The 20345-nt window shown below is 48.0% G+C and overlaps 1 protein-coding gene across 1 annotated transcript; it reads left to right on the forward strand.

Annotated features, from left to right (window-relative positions):
• The first annotated feature begins 1271 nt into the window (after window positions 1-1271).
• LOC129741385 (uncharacterized) lies at window positions 1272-17259 on the forward strand. Its single transcript, XM_055733109.1, has 5 exons — window positions 1272-1383; window positions 1437-1712; window positions 3691-3760; window positions 16057-16976; window positions 17038-17259. Exons 1-5 carry the CDS (start codon window positions 1333-1335, stop codon window positions 17257-17259), a joined length of 1539 nt encoding a protein of 512 aa, XP_055589084.1. The 5' UTR covers window positions 1272-1332.
• The last annotated feature ends 3086 nt before the right edge of the window (window positions 17260-20345 follow it).

Consider the following 20345-nt stretch of genomic DNA (forward strand, 5'->3'; position numbering starts at 1 on the left):
ATTTAAAAGTACCTTAAAGAGCTCAAAGTAATAACTGGTGGCTATACACGAAATGTTTCAAAATGTTTTTTTCGCTCAAAACAAATTGTTAAACATTTAAATGTTTATGAGGCATTTTAAAAAAATGAATCACTAGGGAAGTCCAAGTTGTTCCTCGAGTAATTTTTAAGGGTAAAAATTATTACTTCGAACTCTTTGAGACACCTTCAAATCAAGTCCAATTTAGCTACAATTTTGTGTTTTGTATCCGACCTTTGTTTGGTCAAAAACAATTAAGACCTACTCAAATACAAAATATAATGTGCAACTTGGCATCTAATACTTAATCAATCATCATAACTACATACCCTTAGTCCGAATGCCTTTTAAGACATTTACAGTTGTTTTTGAAATTTGAGAGTAATAACGTGTGTAACATTATCATTCACAAATTCTACAAGCAGCAAAAAGAAGGATTCAGAACAATTTTTAACACATCTACGCTTTAAAAACAGTCGCCCCCCCACAGTCAGTGATCCAGTGTTCAGTCAAATTGAAAGTATACACCGTGTTGGTGTTTTTTGCCGTAAATCAACTCAACTGCATATGCACCAGTGGAAATACATCCACAGCCCATGGGTGGTGACGTTTGATCATTGGCACAGCTGTTTCCCAGTTTACCCGTTGCAATCAAAGAACAGTACGGTTATTGTGAAGGCTGCAACTTTAGCCCTGTAACGAAACTAGAACATTCATTAGGACGCTAATCGGTTCTGCCAGAGCTGGTAAAATGATTTGGCAAGGCGTGGTTTGATCATTAACTGGGTTACATCGAGATCAACTGACGCTGGACATGGGTCGATTTGGACATGGAGTCACGAAAATTGTTTTGAAAGGGGTTTTTCATAGCAAATATCTGAACAGGACATAAAAAGAAATGAAAAAAAAAAAAAAATTAAAAATTTATCCAGTTTTGATTTGCACTTTGGAAGTTCTTAACTTTAATTGATGAACTAAAAATAAAATTATCGAGATTATTTTAAAAAAATCTGATGATGCTCAAAGTTTTTTTTTGTTAATAAAAAAAATTTACAATTTAGAGGACCTTTGATAAAATAAACGCTTTTTCTCGAACTTGTTTGGAAATAAATATAAGCAGTTTATAACGATTCAATCAAAGATTAAAACTTAGCTACAGCGCTTATTGTATAAACAACTGGATAAATACAGTAATGAATTCGAAATGATATAAAAACCATTGCCACGATGCATTTATGAAAAACCTTGAGTGGCGTTCTAGGAGACGCATTGGGACGGGCATTATAGGAGATAAAATATACATGACGTGTAACAATGCAGAAACCAGCTTTCCGATTAGTGATAGTTCTGTTGCTGCTTCAAATGGTAAGAAATATTCATGTAAGCAATGAAAGATAATCGAATAATTAAAATTTCAGGGTCTTCCAAGAAGCGATGCAAGTATCATGAAACAAATACGGAATCAGGTTGCACTCAAAATAAACGTTCTTATGCGAAAACTTTTCCCTTCACCGGAAACGCCAAAGCTGCCAGATAAGAAGCTGAGTATAGAGGATATAATTGAAGGAATAAAAAACTTCTTCACAACTTCTCAACCAGAAACCACCACAGAAACTGAAAAACTAGAAAAAGAGGAAATCTCCACGCCAGCAACACCAAAAGAAGGAACTGAAGCTCCAGCTGAAGAAACCGAAGCTCCGAAAGAAGAAACTGAAGCTCCGCCAGAAGAAACTGAAGCTCCTGAGGCTACTGAGCAGCCAGAAGAAACTGAAGCTCCAGCTGAAGAAACCGAAGCTCCGCCAGAAGAAACTGAAGCTCCTGAGGCTACTGAGCAGCCAGAAGAAACTGAAAAACCAGCTGAAGAAACCGAAGCTCCGCCAGAAGAAACTGAAGCTCCTGAGGCTACTGAGCAGCCAGAAGAAACTGAAGCTCCAGCTGAAGAAACCGAAGCTCCGCCAGAAGAAACTGAAGCTCCTGAGGCTACTGAGCAGCCAGAAGAAACTGAAGCTCCAGCTGAAGAAACCGAAGCTCCGCCAGAAAAAACTGAAGCTCCTGAGGCTACTGAGCAGCCAGAAGAAACTGAAGCTCCAGCTGAAGAAACCGAAGCTCCGCCAGAAGAAACTGAAGCTCCTGAGGCTACTGAGCAGCCAGAAGAAACTGAAGCTCCAGCTGAAGAAACCGAAGCCCCGCCAGAAGAAACTGAAGCTCCTGAGGCTACTGAGCAGCCAGAAGAAACTGAAAAACCAGCTGAAGAAACCGAAGCTCCGCCAGAAGAAACTGAAGCTCCTGAGGCTACTGAGCAGCCAGAAGAAACTGAAGCTCCAGCTGAAGAAACCGAAGCTCCACCAGAAGAAACTGAAGCTCCTGAGGCTACTGAGCAGCCAGAAGAAACTGAAAAACCAGCTGAAGAAACCGAAGCTCCACCAGAAGAAACTGAAGCTCCTGAGGCTACTGAGCAGCCAGAAGAAACTGAAGCTCCAGCTGAAGAAACCGAAGCTCCGCCAGAAGAAACTGAAGCTCCTGAGGCTACTGAGCAGCCAGAAGAAACTGAAGCTCCAGCTGAAGAAACCGAAGCTCCGCCAGAAGAAACTGAAGCTCCTGAGGCTACTGAGCAGCCAGAAGAAACTGAAAAACCAGCTGAAGAAACCGAAGCTCCGCCAGAAGAAACTGAAGCTCCTGAGGCTACTGAGCAGCCAGAAGAAACTGAAGCTCCAGCTGAAGAAACCGAAGCTCCGCCAGAAGAAACTGAAGCTCCTGAGGCTACTGAGCAGCCAGAAGAAACTGAAAAACCAGCTGAAGAAACCGAAGCTCCGCCAGGAGAAACTGAAGCTCCTGAGGCTACTGAGCAGCCAGAAGAAACTGAAGCTCCAGCTGAAGAAACCGAAGCCCCGCCAGAAGAAACTGAAGCTCCTGAGGCTACTGAGCAGCCAGAAGAAACTGAAGCTCCAGCTGAAGAAACCGAAGCTCCGCCAGAAGAAACTGAAGCTCCTGAGGCTACTGAGCAGCCAGAAGAAACTGAAGCTCCAGCTGAAGAAACCGAAGCTCCGCCAGAAGAAACTGAAGCTCCTGAGGCTACTGAGCAGCCAGAAGAAACTGAAAAACCAGCTGAAGAAACCAAAGCTCCGCCAGAAGAAACTGAAGCTCCTGAGGCTACTGAGCAGCCAGAAGAAACTGAAGCTCCTGAGGCTACTGAGCAGCCAGAAGAAACTGAAAAACCAGCTGAAGAAACCGAAGCTCCGCCAGAAGAAACTGAAGCTCCTGAGGCTACTGAGCAGCCAGAAGAAACTGAAGCTCCAGCTGAAGAAACCGAAGCTCCGCCAGAAGAAACTGAAGCTCCTGAGGCTACTGAGCTGCCAGAAGAAACTGAAAAACCAGCTGAAGAAACCGAAGCTCCGCCAGAAGAAACTGAAGCTCCTGAGGCTACTGAGCAGCCAGAAGAAACTGAAAAACCAGCTGAAGAAACCAAAGCTCCGCCAGAAGAAACTGAAGCTCCTGAGGCTACTGAGCAGCCAGAAGAAACTGAAGCTCCTGAGGCTACTGAGCAGCCAGAAGAAACTGAAAAACCAGCTGAAGAAACCGAAGCTCCGCCAGAAGAAACTGAAGCTCCTGAGGCTACTGAGCAGCCAGAAGAAACTGAAGCTCCAGCTGAAGAAACCGAAGCTCCGCCAGAAGAAACTGAAGCTCCTGAGGCTACTGAGCAGCCAGAAAAAACTGAAGCTCCAGCTGAAGAAACCGAAGCTCCGCCAGAAGAAACTGAAGCTCCTGAGGCTACTGAGCAGCCAGAAGAAACTGAAAAACCAGCTGAAGAAACCGAAGCTCCGCCAGAAGAAACTGAAGCTCCTGAGGCTACTGAGCAGCCAGAAGAAACTGAAAAACCAGCTGAAGAAACCGAAGCTCCACCAGAAGAAACTGAAGCTCCTGAGGCTACTGAGCAACCAGAAGAAACTGAAAAACCAGCTGAAGAAACCGAAGCTCCGCCAGAAGAAACTGAAGCTCCTGAGGCTACTGAGCAGCCAGAAGAAACTGAAGCTCCACCTGAAGAAACCGAAGCCCCGCCAGAAGAAACTGAAGCTCCTGAGGCTACTGAGCAGCCAGAAGAAACTGAAAAACCAGCTGAAGAAACCGAAGCTCCGTCAGAAGAAACTGAATCTCCTGAGGCTACTGAGCAGCCAGAAGAAACCGATGCTCCGACAGAAAAAACTGAAGCTCCTGAGGCTACTGAGCAGCCAGAAGAAACTGAAGCTCCTGAGGCTACTGAGCAGCCAGAAGAAACTGAAACTCCAGCTGAAGAAACCGAAGCTCCGCCAGAAGAAACTGAAGCTCCTGAGGCTACTGAGCAGCCAGAAGAAACTGAAGCTCCAGCTGAAGAAACCGAAGCCCCGCCAGAAGAAACTGAAGCTCCTGAGGCTACTGAGCAGCCAGAAGAAACTGAAAAACCAGCTGAAGAAACCGAAGCTCCGCCAGAAGAAACTGAAGCTCCTGAGGCTACTGAGCAGCCAGAAGAAACTGAAGCTCCAGCTGAAGAAACCGAAGCCCCGCCAGAAGAAACTGAAGCTCCTGAGGCTACTGAGCAGCCAGAAGAAACTGAAGCTCCAGCTGAAGAAACCGAAGCCCCGCCAGAAGAAACTGAAGCTCCTGAGGCTACTGAGCAGCCAGAAGAAACTGAAGCTCCAGCTGAAGAAACCGAAGCCCCACCAGAAGAAACTGAAGCTCCTGAGGCTACTGAGCAGCCAGAAGAAACTGAAAAAACAGCTGAAGAAACCGAAGCTCCGCCAGAAGAAACTGAAGCTCCTGAGGCTACTGAGCAGCCAGAAGAAACTGAAAAACCAGCTGAAGAAACCGAAGCTCCGCCAGAAGAAACTGAAGCTCCTGAGGCTACTGAGCAGCCAGAAGAAACTGAAGCTCCAGCTGAAGAAACCGAAGCTCCGCCAGAAGAAACTGAAGCTCCTGAGGCTACTGAGCAGCCAGAAGAAACTGAAGCTCCAGCTGAAGAAACCGAAGCTCCGCTAGAAGAAACTGAAGCTCCTGAGGCTACTGAGCAGCGAGAAGAAACTGAAGCTCCAGCTGAAGAAACCGAAGCCCCGCCAGAAGAAACTGAAGCTCCTGAGGCTACTGAGCAGCCAGGAGAAACTGAAGCTCCAGCTGAAGAAACCGAAGCTCCGCCAGAAGAAACTGAAGCTCCTGAGGCTACTGAGCAGCCAGAAGAAACTGAAAAACCAGCTGAAGAAACCGAAGCTCCGCCAGAAGAAACTGAAGCTCCTGAGGCTACTGAGCAGCCAGAAGAAACTGAAAAACCAGCTGAAGAAACCGAAGCTCCACCAGAAGAAACTGAAGCTCCTGAGGCTACTGAGCAACCAGAAGAAACTGAAAAACCAGCTGAAGAAACCGAAGCTCCGCCAGAAGAAACTGAAGCTCCTGAGGCTACTGAGCAGCCAGAAGAAACTGAAGCTCCACCTGAAGAAACCGAAGCCCCGCCAGAAGAAACTGAAGCTCCTGAGGCTACTGAGCAGCCAGAAGAAACTGAAAAACCAGCTGAAGAAACCGAAGCTCCGTCAGAAGAAACTGAATCTCCTGAGGCTACTGAGCAGCCAGAAGAAACCGATGCTCCGACAGAAAAAACTGAAGCTCCTGAGGCTACTGAGCAGCCAGAAGAAACTGAAGCTCCAGCTGAAGAAACCGAAGCTCCGCCAGAAGAAACTGAAGCTCCTGAGGCTACTGAGCAGCCAGAAGAAACTGAAGCTCCAGCTGAAGAAACCGAAGCTCCGCCAGAAGAAACTGAAGCTCCTGAGGCTACTGAGCAGCCAGAAGAAACTGAAGCTCCAGCTGAAGAAACCGAAGCCCCGCCAGAAGAAACTGAAGCTCCTGAGGCTACTGAGCAGCCAGAAGAAACTGAAAAACCAGCTGAAGAAACCGAAGCTCCGCCAGAAGAAACTGAAGCTCCTGAGGCTACTGAGCAGCCAGAAGAAACTGAAAAACCAGCTGAAGAAACCGAAGCTCCGCCAGAAGAAACTGAAGCTCCTGAGGCTACTGAGCAGCCAGAAGAAACTGAAGCTCCAGCTGAAGAAACCGAAGCCCCGCCAGAAGAAACTGAAGCTCCTGAGGCTACTGAGCAGCCAGAAGAAACTGAAGCTCCAGCTGAAGAAACCGAAGCCCCGCCAGAAGAAACTGAAGCTCCTGAGGCTACTGAGCAGCCAGAAGAAACTGAAGCTCCAGCTGAAGAAACCGAAGCCCCACCAGAAGAAACTGAAGCTCCTGAGGCTACTGAGCAGCCAGAAGAAACTGAAGCTCCAGCTGAAGAAACCGAAGCTCCGCCAGAAGAAACTGAAGCTCCTGAGGCTACTGAGCAGCCAGAAGAAACTGAAGCTCCAGCTGAAGAAACCGAAGCTCCGCCAGAAGAAACTGAAGCTCCTGAGGCTACTGAGCAGCCAGAAGAAACTGAAAAACCAGCTGAAGAAACCGAAGCTCCGCCAGGAAAAACTGAAGCTCCTGAGGCTACTGAGCAGCCAGAAGAAACTGAAAAACCAGCTGAAGAAACCGAAGCTCCGCCAGAAGAAACTGAAGCTCCTGAGGCTACTGAGCAGCCAGAAGAAACTGAAGCTCCAGCTGAAGAAACCGAAGCCCCGCCAGAAGAAACTGAAGCTCCTGAGGCTACTGAGCAGCCAGAAGAAACTGAAAAACCAGCTGAAGAAACCGAAGCTCCGCCAGAAGAAACTGAAGCTCCTGAGGCTACTGAGCAGCCAGAAGAAACTGAAAAACCAGCTGAAGAAACCGAAGCTCCGCCAGAAGAAACTGAAGCTCCTGAGGCTACTGAGCAGCCAGAAGAAACTGAAAAACCAACTGAAGAAACCGAAGCTCCGCCAGAAGAAACTGAAGCTCCTGAGGCTACTGAGCAGCCAGAAGAAACCGAAGCTCCGCCAGAAGAAACTGAAGCTCCTGAGGCTACTGAGCAGCCAGAAGAAACCGAAGCTCCGCCAGAAGAAACTGAAGCTCCTGAGGCTACTGAGCAGCCAGAAGAAACTGAAAAACCAGCTGAAGAAACCGAAGCTCTGCCAGAAGAAACTGAAGCTCCTGAGGCTACTGAGCAGCCAGAAGAAACTGAAGCTCCAGCTGAAGAAACCGAAGCTCCGCCAGAAGAAACTGAAGCTCCTGAGGCTACTGAGCAGCCAGAAGAAACTGAAGCTCCAGCTGAAGAAACCGAAGCTCCGCCAGAAGAAACTGAAGCTCCTGAGGCTACTGAGCAGCCAGAAGAAACTGAAAAACCAGCTGAAGAAACCGAAGCTCCGCCAGAAGAAACTGAAGCTCCTGAGGCTACTGAGCAGCCAGAAGAAACTGAAGCTCCAGCTGAAGAAACCGAAGCTCCGCCAGAAGAAACTGAAGCTCCTGAGGCTACTGAGCAGCCAGAAGAAACTGAAAAACCAGCTGAAGAAACCGAAGCTCCGCCAGAAGAAACTGAAGCTCCTGAGTCTACTGAGCAGCCAGAAGAAACTGAAAAACCAGCTGAAGAAACCGAAGCTCCGCCAGAAGAAACTGAAGCTCCTGAGGCTACTGAGCATCCAGAAGAAACTGAAAAACTAGCTGAAGAAACCGAAGCTCCGCCAGAAGAAACTGAAGCTCCTGAGGCTACTGAGCAGCCAGAAGAAACTGAAGCTCCAGCTGAAGAAACCGAAGCCCCGCCAGAAGAAACGGAAGCTCCTGAGGCTACTGAGCAGCCAGAAGAAACTGAAAAACCAGCTGAAGAAACCGAAGCTCCGCCAGAAGAAACTGAAGCTCCTGAGGCTACTGAGCAGCCAGAAGAAACTGAAAAACCAGCTGAAGAAACCGAAGCTCCGCCAGAAGAAACTGAAGCTCCTGAGGCTACTGAGCAGCCAGAAGAAACTGAAAAACCAGCTGAAGAAACCGAAGCTCCGCCAGAAGAAACTGAAGCTCCTGAGGCTACTGAGCAGCCAGAAGAAACTGAAAAACCAGCTGAGGAAACCGAAGCTCCGCCAGAAGAAACTGAAGCTCCTGAGGCTACTGATCACCCAGAAGAAACTGAAGCTCCAGCTGAAGAAACCGAAGCCCCGCCAGAAGAAACTGAAGCTCCTGAGGCTACTGAGCAGCCAGAAGAAACTGAAAAACCAGCTGAGGAAACCGAAGCTCCGCCAGAAGAAACTGAAGCTCCTGAGGCTACTGAGCAGCCAGAAGAAACTGAAAAACCAGCTGAAGAAACCGAAGCTCCGCCAGAAGAAACGGAAGCTCCTGAGCAGCCAGAAGAAACTGAAAAACCAGCTGAAGAAACCGAAGCTCCGCCAGAAGAAACTGAAGCTCCTGAGGCTACTGAGCAGCCAGAAGAAACTGAAAAACCAGCTGAAGAAACCGAAGCTCCGCCAGAAGAAACTGAAGCTCCTGAGGCTACTGAGCAGCCAGAAGAAACTGAAAAACCAGCTGAAGAAACCGAAGCTCCGCCAGAAGAAACGGAAGCTCCTGAGCAGCCAGAAGAAACTGAAAAACCAGCTGAAGAAACCGAAGCTCCGCCAGAAGAAACTGAAGCTCCTGAGGCTACTGAGCAGCCAGAAGAAACTGAAAAACCAGCTGAAGAAACCGAAGCTCCGCCAGAAGAAACTGAAGCTCCTGAGGCTACTGAGCAGCCAGAAGAAACTGAAAAACCAGCTGAAGAAACCGAAGCCCTGCCAGAAGAAACTGAAGCTCCTGAGGCTACTGAGCAGCCAGAAGAAACTGAAAAACCAGCTGAAGAAACCGAAGCTCCGCCAGAAGAAACTGAAGCTCCTGAGGCTACTGAGCAGCCAGAAGAAACTGAAAAACCAGCTGAAGAAACCGAAGCTCCGCCAGAAGAAACTGAAGCTCCTGAGGCTACTGAGCAGCCAGAAGAAACTGAAAAACCAGCTGAAGAAACCGAAGCTCCGCCAGAAGAAACTGAAGCTCCTGAGCAGCCAGAAGAAACTGAAAAACCAGCTGAAGAAACCGAAGCTCCGCCAGAAGAAACTGAAGCTCCTGAGCAGCCAGAAGAAACTGAAAAACCAGCTGAAGAAACCGAAGCTCCGCCAGAAGAAACTGAAGCTCCTGAGGCTACTGAGCAGCCAGAAGAAACTGAAAAACCAGCTGAAGAAACCGAAGCCCTGCCAGAAGAAACTGAAGCTCCTGAGGCTACTGAGCAGCCAGAAGAAACTGAAAAACCAGCTGAAGAAACCGAAGCTCCGCCAGAAGAAACTGAAGCTCCTGAGTCTACTGAGCAGCCAGAAGAAACTGAAAAACCAGCTGAAGAAACCGAAGCTCCGCCAGAAGAAACTGAAGCTCCTGAGTCTACTGAGCAGCCAGAAGAAACTGAAAAACCAGCTGAAGAAACCGAAGCTCCGCCAGAAGAAACTGAAGCTCCTGAGGCTACTGAGCAGCCAGAAGAAACTGAAAAACCAGCTGAAGAAACCGAAGCTCCGCCAGAAGAAACTGAAGCTCCTGAGCAGCCAGAAGAAACTGAAAAACCAGCTGAAGAAACCGAAGCTCCGCCAGAAGAAACTGAAGCTCCTGAGCAGCCAGAAGAAACTGAAAAACCAGCTGAAGAAACCGAAGCTCCGCCAGAAGAAACTGAAGCTCCTGAGGCTACTGAGCAGCCAGAAGAAACTGAAAAACCAGCTGAGGAAACCGAAGCTCCGCCAGAAGAAACTGAAGCTCCTGAGGCTACTGAGCAGCCAGAAGAAACTGAAAAACCAGCTGAAGAAACCGAAGCTCCGCCAGAAGAAACTGAAGCTCCTGAGCAGCCAGAAGAAACTGAAAAACCAGCTGAAGAAACCGAAGCTCCGCCAGAAGAAACTGAAGCTCCTGAGCAGCCAGAAGAAACTGAAAAACCAGCTGAAGAAATCGAAGCTCCGCCAGAAGAAACTGAAGCTCCTGAGGCTACTGAGCAGCCAGAAGAAACTGAAAAACCAGCTGAAGAAACCGAAGCTCCGCCAGAAGAAACGGAAGCTCCTGAGGCTACTGAGCAGCCAGAAGAAACTGAAAAACCAGCTGAGGAAACCGAAGCTCCGCCAGAAGAAACTGAAGCTCCTGAGGCTACTGAGCAGCCAGAAGAAACTGAAGCTCCAGCTGAAGAAACCGAAGCTCCGCCAGAAGAAACTGAAGCTCCTGAGCAGCCAGAAGAAACTGAAAAACCAGCTGAAGAAACCGAAGCTCCGCCAGAAGAAACTGAAGCTCCTGAGCAGCCAGAAGAAACTGAAAAACCAGCTGAAGAAACCGAAGCTCCGCCAGAAAAAACTGAAGCTCCTGAGGCTACTGAGCAGCCAGAAGAAACTGAAAAACCAGCTGCAGAAACCGAAGCCCTGCCAGAAGAAACTGAAGCTCCTGAGGCTACTGAGCAGCCAGAAGAAACTGAAAAACCAGCTGAAGAAACCGAAGCTCCGCCAGAAGAAACTGAAGCTCCTGAGGCTACTGAGCAGCCAGAAGAAACTGAAAAACCAGCTGAAGAAACCGAAGCTCCGCCAGAAGAAACTGAAGCTCCTGAGTCTACTGAGCAGCCAGAAGAAACTGAAAAACCAGCTGAAGAAACCGAAGTTCCGCCAGAAGAAACTGAAGCTCCTGAGGCTACTGAGCAGCCAGAAGAAACTGAAAAACCAGCTGAAGAAACCGAAGCTCCGCCAGAAGAAACTGAAGCTCCTGAGGCTACTGATCAGCCAGAAGAAACTGAAGCTCCAGCTGAAGAAACCGAAGCTCCGCCAGAAGAAACTGAAGCTCCTGAGGCTACTGAGCAGCCAGAAGAAACTGAAAAACCAGCTGAGGAAACCGAAGCTCCGCCAGAAGAAACTGAAGCTCCTGAGGCTACTGAGCAGCCAGAAGAAACTGAAGCTCCAGCTGAAGAAACCGAAGCTCCGCCAGAAGAAACTGAAGCTCCTGAGCAGCCAGAAGAAACTGAAAAACCAGCTGAAGAAACCGAAGCTCCGCCAGAAGAAACTGAAGCTCCTGAGCAGCCAGAAGAAACTGAAAAACCAGCTGAAGAAACCGAAGCTCCGCCAGAAGAAACTGAAGCTCCTGAGCAGCCAGAAGAAACTGAAAAACCAGCTGAAGAAACCGAAGCCCTGCCAGAAGAAACTGAAGCTCCTGAGGCTACTGAGCAGCCAGAAGAAACTGAAAAACCAGCTGAAGAAACCGAAGCTCCGCCAGAAGAAACTGAAGCTCCTGAGGCTACTGAGCAGCCAGAAGAAACTGAAAAACCAGCTGAAGAAACCGAAGCTCCGCCAGAAGAAACTGAAGCTCCTGAGGCTACTGAGCAGCCAGAAGAAACTGAAAAACCAGCTGAAGAAACCGAAGCTCCGCCAGAAGAAACGGAAGCTCCTGAGCAGCCAGAAGAAACTGAAAAACCAGCTGAAGAAACCGAAGCTCCGCCAGAAGAAACTGAAGCTCCTGAGGCTACTGAGCAGCCAGAAGAAACTGAAGCTCCACCTGAAGAAACCGAAGCCCCGCCAGAAGAAACTGAAGCTCCTGAGGCTACTGAGCAGCCAGAAGAAACTGAAAAACCAGCTGAAGAAACCGAAGCTCCGCCAGAAGAAACTGAAGCTCCTGAGGCTACTGAGCAGCCAGAAGAAACTGAAAAACCAGCTGAAGAAACCGAAGCTCCGCCAGAAGAAACTGAAGCTCCTGAGGCTACTGAGCAGCCAGAAGAAACTGAAAAACCAGCTGAGGAAACCGAAGCTCCGCCAGAAGAAACTGAAGCTCCTGAGGCTACTGAACAGCCAGAAGAAACTGAAAAACCAGCTGATGAAACCGAAGCTCCGCCAGAAGAAACTGAAGCTCCTGAGCAGCCAGAAGAAACTGAAAAACCAGCTGAAGAAACCGAAGCTCCGCCAGAAGAAACTGAAGCTCCTGAGGCTACTGAGCAGCCAGAAGAAACTGAAAAACCAGCTGAAGAAACCGAAGCCCTGCCAGAAGAAACTGAAGCTCCTGAGGCTACTGAGCAGCCAGAAGAAACTGAAAAACCAGCTGAAGAAACCGAAGCTCCGCCAGAAGAAACTGAAGCTCCTGAGGCTACTGAGCAGCCAGAAGAAACTGAAAAACCAGCTGAAGAAACCGAAGCTCCGCCAGAAGAAACTGAAGCTCCTGAGGCTACTGAGCAGCCAGAAGAAACTGAAAAACCAGCTGAAGAAACCGAAGCTCCGCCAGAAGAAACGGAAGCTCCTGAGCAGCCAGAAGAAACTGAAAAACCAGCTGAAGAAACCGAAGCTCCGCCAGAAGAAACTGAAGCTCCTGAGGCTACTGAGCAGCCAGAAGAAACTGAAAAACCAGCTGAGGAAACCGAAGCTCCGCCAGAAGAAACTGAAGCTCCTGAGGCTACTGAGCAGCCAGAAGAAACTGAAAAACCAGCTGAAGAAACCGAAGCTCCGCCAGAAGAAACTGAAGCTCCTGAGGCTACTGAGCAGCCAGAAGAAACTGAAAAACCAGCTGAAGAAACCGAAGCTCCGCCAGAAGAAACTGAAGCTCCTGAGGCTACTGAGCAGCCAGAAGAAACTGAAAAACCAGCTGAGGAAACCGAAGCTCCGCCAGAAGAAACTGAAGCTCCTGAGGCTACTGAGCAGCCAGAAGAAACTGAAAAACCAGCTGAAGAAACCGAAGCTCCGCCAGAAGAAACTGAAGCTCCTGAGGCTACTGAGCAGCCAGAAGAAACTGAAGCTCCTGAGGCTACTGAGCAGCCAGAAGAAACTGAAGCTCCAGCTGAAGAAACCGAAGCCCCGCCAGAAAAAACCGAAGCTCCTGAGGCTACTGAGCAGTCAGAAGAAACTGAAGCTCCTGAGGCTACTGAGCAGCCAGAAGAAACTGAAAAACCAGCTGAAGAAACCGAAGCTCCGCCAGAAGAAACGGAAGCTCCTGAGCAGCCAGAAGAAACTGAAAAACCAGCTGAAGAAACCGAAGCTCCGCCAGAAGAAACTGAAGCTCCTGAGGCTACTGAGCAGCCAGAAGAAACTGAAGCTCCACCTGAAGAAACCGAAGCCCCGCCAGAAGAAACTGAAGCTCCTGAGGCTACTGAGCAGCCAGAAGAAACTGAAAAACCAGCTGAAGAAACCGAAGCTCCGCCAGAAGAAACTGAAGCTCCTGAGGCTACTGAGCAGCCAGAAGAAACTGAAAAACCAGCTGAAGAAACCGAAGCTCCGCCAGAAGAAACTGAAGCTCCTGAGGCTACTGAGCAGCCAGAAGAAACTGAAAAACCAGCTGAGGAAACCGAAGCTCCGCCAGAAGAAACTGAAGCTCCTGAGGCTACTGAACAGCCAGAAGAAACTGAAAAACCAGCTGATGAAACCGAAGCTCCGCCAGAAGAAACTGAAGCTCCTGAGCAGCCAGAAGAAACTGAAAAACCAGCTGAAGAAACCGAAGCTCCGCCAGAAGAAACTGAAGCTCCTGAGGCTACTGAGCAGCCAGAAGAAACTGAAAAACCAGCTGAAGAAACCGAAGCCCTGCCAGAAGAAACTGAAGCTCCTGAGGCTACTGAGCAGCCAGAAGAAACTGAAAAACCAGCTGAAGAAACCGAAGCTCCGCCAGAAGAAACTGAAGCTCCTGAGGCTACTGAGCAGCCAGAAGAAACTGAAAAACCAGCTGAAGAAACCGAAGCTCCGCCAGAAGAAACTGAAGCTCCTGAGGCTACTGAGCAGCCAGAAGAAACTGAAAAACCAGCTGAAGAAACCGAAGCTCCGCCAGAAGAAACGGAAGCTCCTGAGCAGCCAGAAGAAACTGAAAAACCAGCTGAAGAAACCGAAGCTCCGCCAGAAGAAACTGAAGCTCCTGAGGCTACTGAGCAGCCAGAAGAAACTGAAAAACCAGCTGAGGAAACCGAAGCTCCGCCAGAAGAAACTGAAGCTCCTGAGGCTACTGAGCAGCCAGAAGAAACTGAAAAACCAGCTGAAGAAACCGAAGCTCCGCCAGAAGAAACTGAAGCTCCTGAGGCTACTGAGCAGCCAGAAGAAACTGAAAAACCAGCTGAAGAAACCGAAGCTCCGCCAGAAGAAACTGAAGCTCCTGAGGCTACTGAGCAGCCAGAAGAAACTGAAAAACCAGCTGAGGAAACCGAAGCTCCGCCAGAAGAAACTGAAGCTCCTGAGGCTACTGAGCAGCCAGAAGAAACTGAAAAACCAGCTGAAGAAACCGAAGCTCCGCCAGAAGAAACTGAAGCTCCTGAGGCTACTGAGCAGCCAGAAGAAACTGAAGCTCCTGAGGCTACTGAGCAGCCAGAAGAAACTGAAGCTCCAGCTGAAGAAACCGAAGCCCCGCCAGAAAAAACCGAAGCTCCTGAGGCTACTGAGCAGTCAGAAGAAACTGAAGCTCCAGCTGAAGAAACCGTAGCTCCGCCAGAAGAAACTGAAGCTCCTGAGGCTACTGAGCAGCCAGAAGAAACTGAAGCTCCTGAGGCTACTGAGCAGCCAGAAGAAACTGAAAAACCAGCTGAAGAAACCGAAGCTTCGCCAGAAGAAACTGAAGCTCCTGAGGCTACTGAGCAGCCAGAAGAAACTGAAGCTCCAGCTGAAGAAACCGAAGCTCCGCCAGAAGAAACTGAAGCTCCTGAGGCTACTGAGCAGCCAGAAGAAACTGAAGCTCCTGAGGCTACTGAGCAGCCAGAAGAAACTGAAGCTCCAGCTGAAGAAACCGAAGCCCCGCCAGAAAAAACCGAAGCTCCTGAGGCTACTGAGCAGCCAGAAGAAACTGATGCTCCAGCTGAAGAAACCGAAGCTCCGCCAGAAGAAACTGAAGCTCCTGAGGCTACTGAGCAGCCAGAAGAAACTGAAGCTCCTGAGGCTACTGAGCAGCCAGAAGAAACTGAAAAACCAGCTGAAGAAACCGAAGCCTCGCCAGAAGAAACTGAAGCTCCTGAGGCTACTGAGCAGCCAGAAGAAACTGAAGCTCCAGCTGAAGAAACCGAAGCTCCGCCAGAAGAAACTGAAGCTCCTGAGGCTACTGAGCAGCCAGAAGAAACTGAAAAACCAGCTGAAGAATCCGAAGCTCCGCCAGAAGAAACTGAAGCTCCTGAGGCTACTGAGCAGCCAGAAGAAACTGAAGCTCCAGCTGAAGAAACCGAAGCTCCGCCAGAAGAAACTGAAGCTCCTGAGGCTACTGAGCAGCCAGAAGAAACTGAAGCTCCAGCTGAAGAAACCGAAGCTCCGCCAGAAGAAACTGAAGCTCCTGAGGCTACTGAGCAGCCAGAAGAAACTGAAAAACCAGCTGAAGAAACCGAAGCCCCGCCAGAAGAAACTGAAGCTCCTGAGGCTACTGAGCAGCCAGAAGAAACTGAAAAACCAGCTGAAGAAACCGAAGCCCCGCCAGAAGAAACTGAAGCTCCTGAGGCTACTGAGCAGCCAGAAGAAACTGAAGCTCCAGCTGAAGAAACCGAAGCTCCGCCAGAAGAAACTGAAGCTCCTGAGGCTACTGAGCAGCCAGAAGAAACTGAAGCTCCAGCTGAAGAAACCGAAGCTCCGCCAGAAGAAACTGAAGCTCCTGAGGCTACTGAGCAGCCAGAAGAAACTGAAGCTCCAGCTGAAGAAACCGAAGCTCCGCCAGAAGAAACTGAAGCTCCTGAGGCTACTGAGCAGCCAGAAGAAACTGAAAAACCAGCTGAAGAAACCGAAGCTCCGCCAGAAGAAACTGAAGCTCCTGAGGCTACTGAGCAGCCAGAAGAAACTGAAAAACCAGCTGAAGAAACCGAAGCTCCGCCAGAAGAAACTGAAGCTCCTGAGGCTACTGAGCAGCCAGGAGAAACTGAAGCTCCAGCTGAAGAAACCGAAGCTCCGCCAGAAGAAACTGAAGCTCCTGAGGCTACTGAGCAGCCAGAAGAAACTGAAGCTCCAGCTGAAGAAACCGAAGCTCCGCTAGAAAAAACTGAAGCTCCTGAGGCTACTGAGCAGCCAGAAGAAACTGAAGCTCCAGCTGAAGAAACCGAAGCTCCGCCAGAAGAAACTGAAGCTCCTGAGGCTACTGAGCAGCCAGAAGAAACTGAAGCTCCAGCTGAAGAAACCGAAGCTCCGCCAGAAGAAACTGAAGCTCCTGAGGCTACTGAGCAGCCAGAAGAAACTGAAGCTCCAGCTGAAGAAACCGAAGCTCCGCCAGAAGAAACTGAAGCTCCTGAGGCTACTGAGCAGCCAGAAGAAACTGAAGCTCCTGAGGCTACTGAGCAGCCAGAAGAAACTGAAAAACCAGCTGAAGAAACCGAAGCCTCGCCAGAAGAAACTGAAGCTCCTGAGGCTACTGAGCAGCCAGAAGAAACTGAAGCTCCAGCTGAAGAAACCGAAGCTCCGCCAGAAGAAACTGAAGCTCCTGAGGCTACTGAGCAGCCAGAAGAAACTACGAAGGAAGTGGCTGAAGCTCCAGAAACTACTGAAAAGCCATCTGATAAAATTTCTGAATGCGATCATTATGCTTTACCCCCTCCAAGACCTCAAAATTTGTACAACGAAATCAAGCCGTACAATAAGAACTGGAATAAAAATTCTCTCCAAGACCCTATTAATTTTCCTAATAGTAAGTTGGTCACCAATGAAATCAATGATCTATCTACTAAAGATTCAGCTTATATTGGGTCAGTGGATAAAATTCTTGAAAATTTCGAAAGTGATGTGAATGCCACTATCGGTTCTTGGAAGGATTATCAAAAGAATACTAAAATAAACTTCCTCTTTGAGCTTAAAGATAGCGTTCAGACGCAGTATGATGAGTTTTCAGATATGATGGAGACCACTTTCGTGAAAATTGGCGTTTGCGACGTAAATAATGAACCGTGCTGGGATCGAGCCTTGGCTGGGCTGCCAAAGTTTGAAGATGGGTTGAATGACGATGCCAAAGCTTGTGACGACATTTTTGGAGCGCAGATGCAGTCTCATCGGGATGATACAGTTCAGTTGCAAACAATTCAGCGCCTTTATCGGGAAATTGCAAATATACGTCAGTGTGTTCAGAAGGATAAAACCAACGCCTATGTAAGAACTTGCTTGGGAAAAAAGGTAAAAAAGAATGTCGGATTTATGATTAGAACATTTTTTTAAAATTTGTTTGAATTTTTAGCTCGTTGGGTCACTTCTGAGATGTGTTGCCTATTTCAAGAGTTTGAGGAATTCTATTCAGCAGGAAATTACTCTACGTAAATACGTCAACGATTTAGCGATCCAGTGCTATGAGAACGCGTACAGTTCAAGGAAACCCGTTTTCGAACATGGTGTGAAGAAACTGCAGAAATGTATTGCTAATTTGAAAAAGAAGAAATCCGAAGACAATATGGATGAATAAATATCTTTATTCTATACATAAACAAGTAGAAACCATTGAATGAAGCACCGGCTGAAGATCGACAATGATCTGGGCTTCATAAATTTTACGTTTCATTAGAAAAAAAAACTCAATTTATCGTTCTAATTAACATCAACACGCACAGCTTTAAAATCGATTTTTAGAAGTTTATTTATCACCTTAGAAGTAGTCTCAACGATCCCGAGAAAGAGAAAAAAAACGATCTGCATATTCATCTGCCGACATCGCTTAGCTTCTCTTTTCGGGACTCGTTACTAATTCGATAAATGGAGAAATTATTCAAAAACGACCATTAATTAGGAAGATCGATGTCTTCACCGTGGGATAACACCTCTAAGTAATGCGGATATCTGATTTTAGGGGGGATGAGAACTTGGCAGTATAACGTTATCTCGAACACGGTCATTTGTCATTGAGGCTTCGGCTTTGAAGGCGAATAATACAGGGCGGAGTTTTCCTTGTAAAACTTCATATTTTGAGCTGTGATTCACGATTTATGGATGTGGAAATTTATAAAATCTACTCCAGCATGACGATTGTTCTAAAATTTTTGGTATCTATTCGAATTTTTCTCGTTAATTTTTTTTTTAATTTTGATAGGATAAAATTTTTATTTTTATGAATTTTAACATTGCATTAAAGATTTCTTTCATTGCTTTCGATTAAAGCTGTTGTAGAAACATATTACGATATTATTTATTCAACTTTTTATTCACAAGATATCTTGTGTTAAGTAAGATGAAACTCGTGAGACTTCTTATTTCATTCTGGGTTTTTAATATTTAGCCAGCTGTTAACTGATAATGTTCCACACGTGATGCAAAGTATTCACTAATTTACTGGCTAGAAGGAAAACATTTGAGTAAAAATTTTCGATTTGTATCGTGATAATTCCTTTAAAATAGAATTGGCTCTTAGTTATTTAAATTTAAGTGTAACAAAAGTATTCTCTAGAGCTTTGAAATGAAGGCGCAGAAAAAGGTTTCAAAACAAAATACAGGAATAGGTTCCAAAATAAAACAATTTCGGTTTTACATTTTTTAAATTAAAAATTTGAAACTAGAGTTCTCAACTGCATAGTACTTAAATTAAGAGTCAAAATATGTTTGTTGTAGAAAATTATCTTTTCTTTAAAAAGATCGCAAAACATGCCGTTAATCGATCGGTGTTCCAAGTAAAATAATTCAGAAAAACCTAACCGCAGCGTGTAAATTAGTTCTTTGAAAGAACTTTTTTTACACCGTGCATCGTCAAATGGAAGGAATTGCACTCACACCTTATGAATCGATTTTATCCGGTTTTGAGACAGATACAATACGATGATATATCATCGTAGTGAACAACAAGCGAAACCGGCGCCCGCCTCGGTTAAATTTCGCGCGACTGAAGCAACCTGAGGTCGCGGCAGACTACGCGCAATCGGTCGAAGCAGCGCTGCCGGCAGAGGGCGAGCTTGACGAAGCCCCTCTCGAGGACTGTTGGGATACCATCAAAACAGCCATCAACAGTGCGGCGGAGAACGTCATCGGTTATGTGGAGCGATCTCGACGGAACGACTGGTTCGACGAAGAGTGTAGGAGGGTGATGGACGAAGAGAATGCCGCGCGGGCGGCAGTAGTGCAAAGAGGCACCCGTCGAAATGTGGAAAATCACCGACAGCGGAAGAGGCAGCGAGTCCGACTTTTCCAGGAGAAAAAGCGCCGCCTGGAGGAGGAGGAGCTCCAGGAGCTGGAGCAGCTGCATCGTTCCCAAGAAACACGAAAGTTCTATCAGAAAATCAACGCATCCCGCAAAGGCTTCGTGCCGCAAGCCGAAATGTGCCGGGATAAGGACGGGGGTATCCTGACGGACAATCGTGAGGTGATCAAAAGGTGGAAGCAGCACTTCGATGAACACCTGAACGGCGCACATGCAGGAGATCAAGACGGTGGGGGAAGGTACATCGCCGGCGTAGCCAACGACGAAGAGGAGCCACTCCCAACGATGAATGAAGTTAAGGAAGCCATTCGCCAGCTGAATAGAAACAAGTCGGCTGGGAAGGAACTCAGCTGAACTCATCAAAATGGGCCCGGACAGGTTGGCCGATTGCCTACATCGGTTGATAATCCGGATCTGGGACATAGAACAGCTACCGGAGGAGTGGAAGGAGGGGGTAATATGCCCCATCTACAAGAAGGGCGACAAATTGGACTGTGAGATCTACCGAGCGATCACTGTCCTCAATGCCGCCTACAAAGTGTTGTCCCGAATCCTACTCCGCCGCCTAACGCCACAAGCAAACAGATTCGTGGGAAGTCATCAGGCCGGCTTCATGGAGGGACGGTCTACGACGGACCAGATATTCACATTGCGGCAAATCCTCCAAAAATGCCGTGAACACCAAGTCCCTACGCATCATCTATTCATCGACTTCAAAGCCGCATACGACACGATCGACCGTAACGAGCTATGGAAAATCATGGACGAGAACGGCTTTTCCGGGAAGCTGATCAGACTGATCAAGGCGACGATGGATGGAACGCAGTGCTGTGTGCGGATTTCGGGTGAATTGTCGAGTTCATTCGAATCGCGCAGGGGGCTTCGACAAGGTGATGGTCTATCCTGCATGATGTTCAACGTGGCGCTAGAAGGTGTTATTCGACGAGCGGTGGGCGAAATGCGGGGCACGATTTTCAACAGATCCAGTCAACTTATCTGCTTTGCCGATGACATTGATATAGTCGGCAGATCATCTGCGGCGGTGGAGGAGATCTACCGCAAACTGAAACACGAAGCAGGAAGGATTGGGTTGATGATTAATACGTCCAAGACGAAGTACATGCTGGCCTGCGGATCCGAGACCGACGGAACCCGCTTGTCCAGTAATAACAAGGTCACGATCGACGGCGACGAACTGGAGATAGTCGAAGACTTTGTCTATCTCGGCTCACTGGTGACCGCAGACAATGACACCAGCCGTGAGATCCGGAGGCGAATTATCAGCGGAAGTCGTGCCTACTATGGACTCCACAAGCAACTGCGGTCGAGAAGACTTAGCCCTCGCACGAAGTGTAACCTGTATATGA

Source organism: Uranotaenia lowii, chromosome 2, assembly GCF_029784155.1.
Source record: "Uranotaenia lowii strain MFRU-FL chromosome 2, ASM2978415v1, whole genome shotgun sequence".
Lineage (NCBI taxonomy): Eukaryota > Metazoa > Arthropoda > Insecta > Diptera > Culicidae > Uranotaenia > Uranotaenia lowii.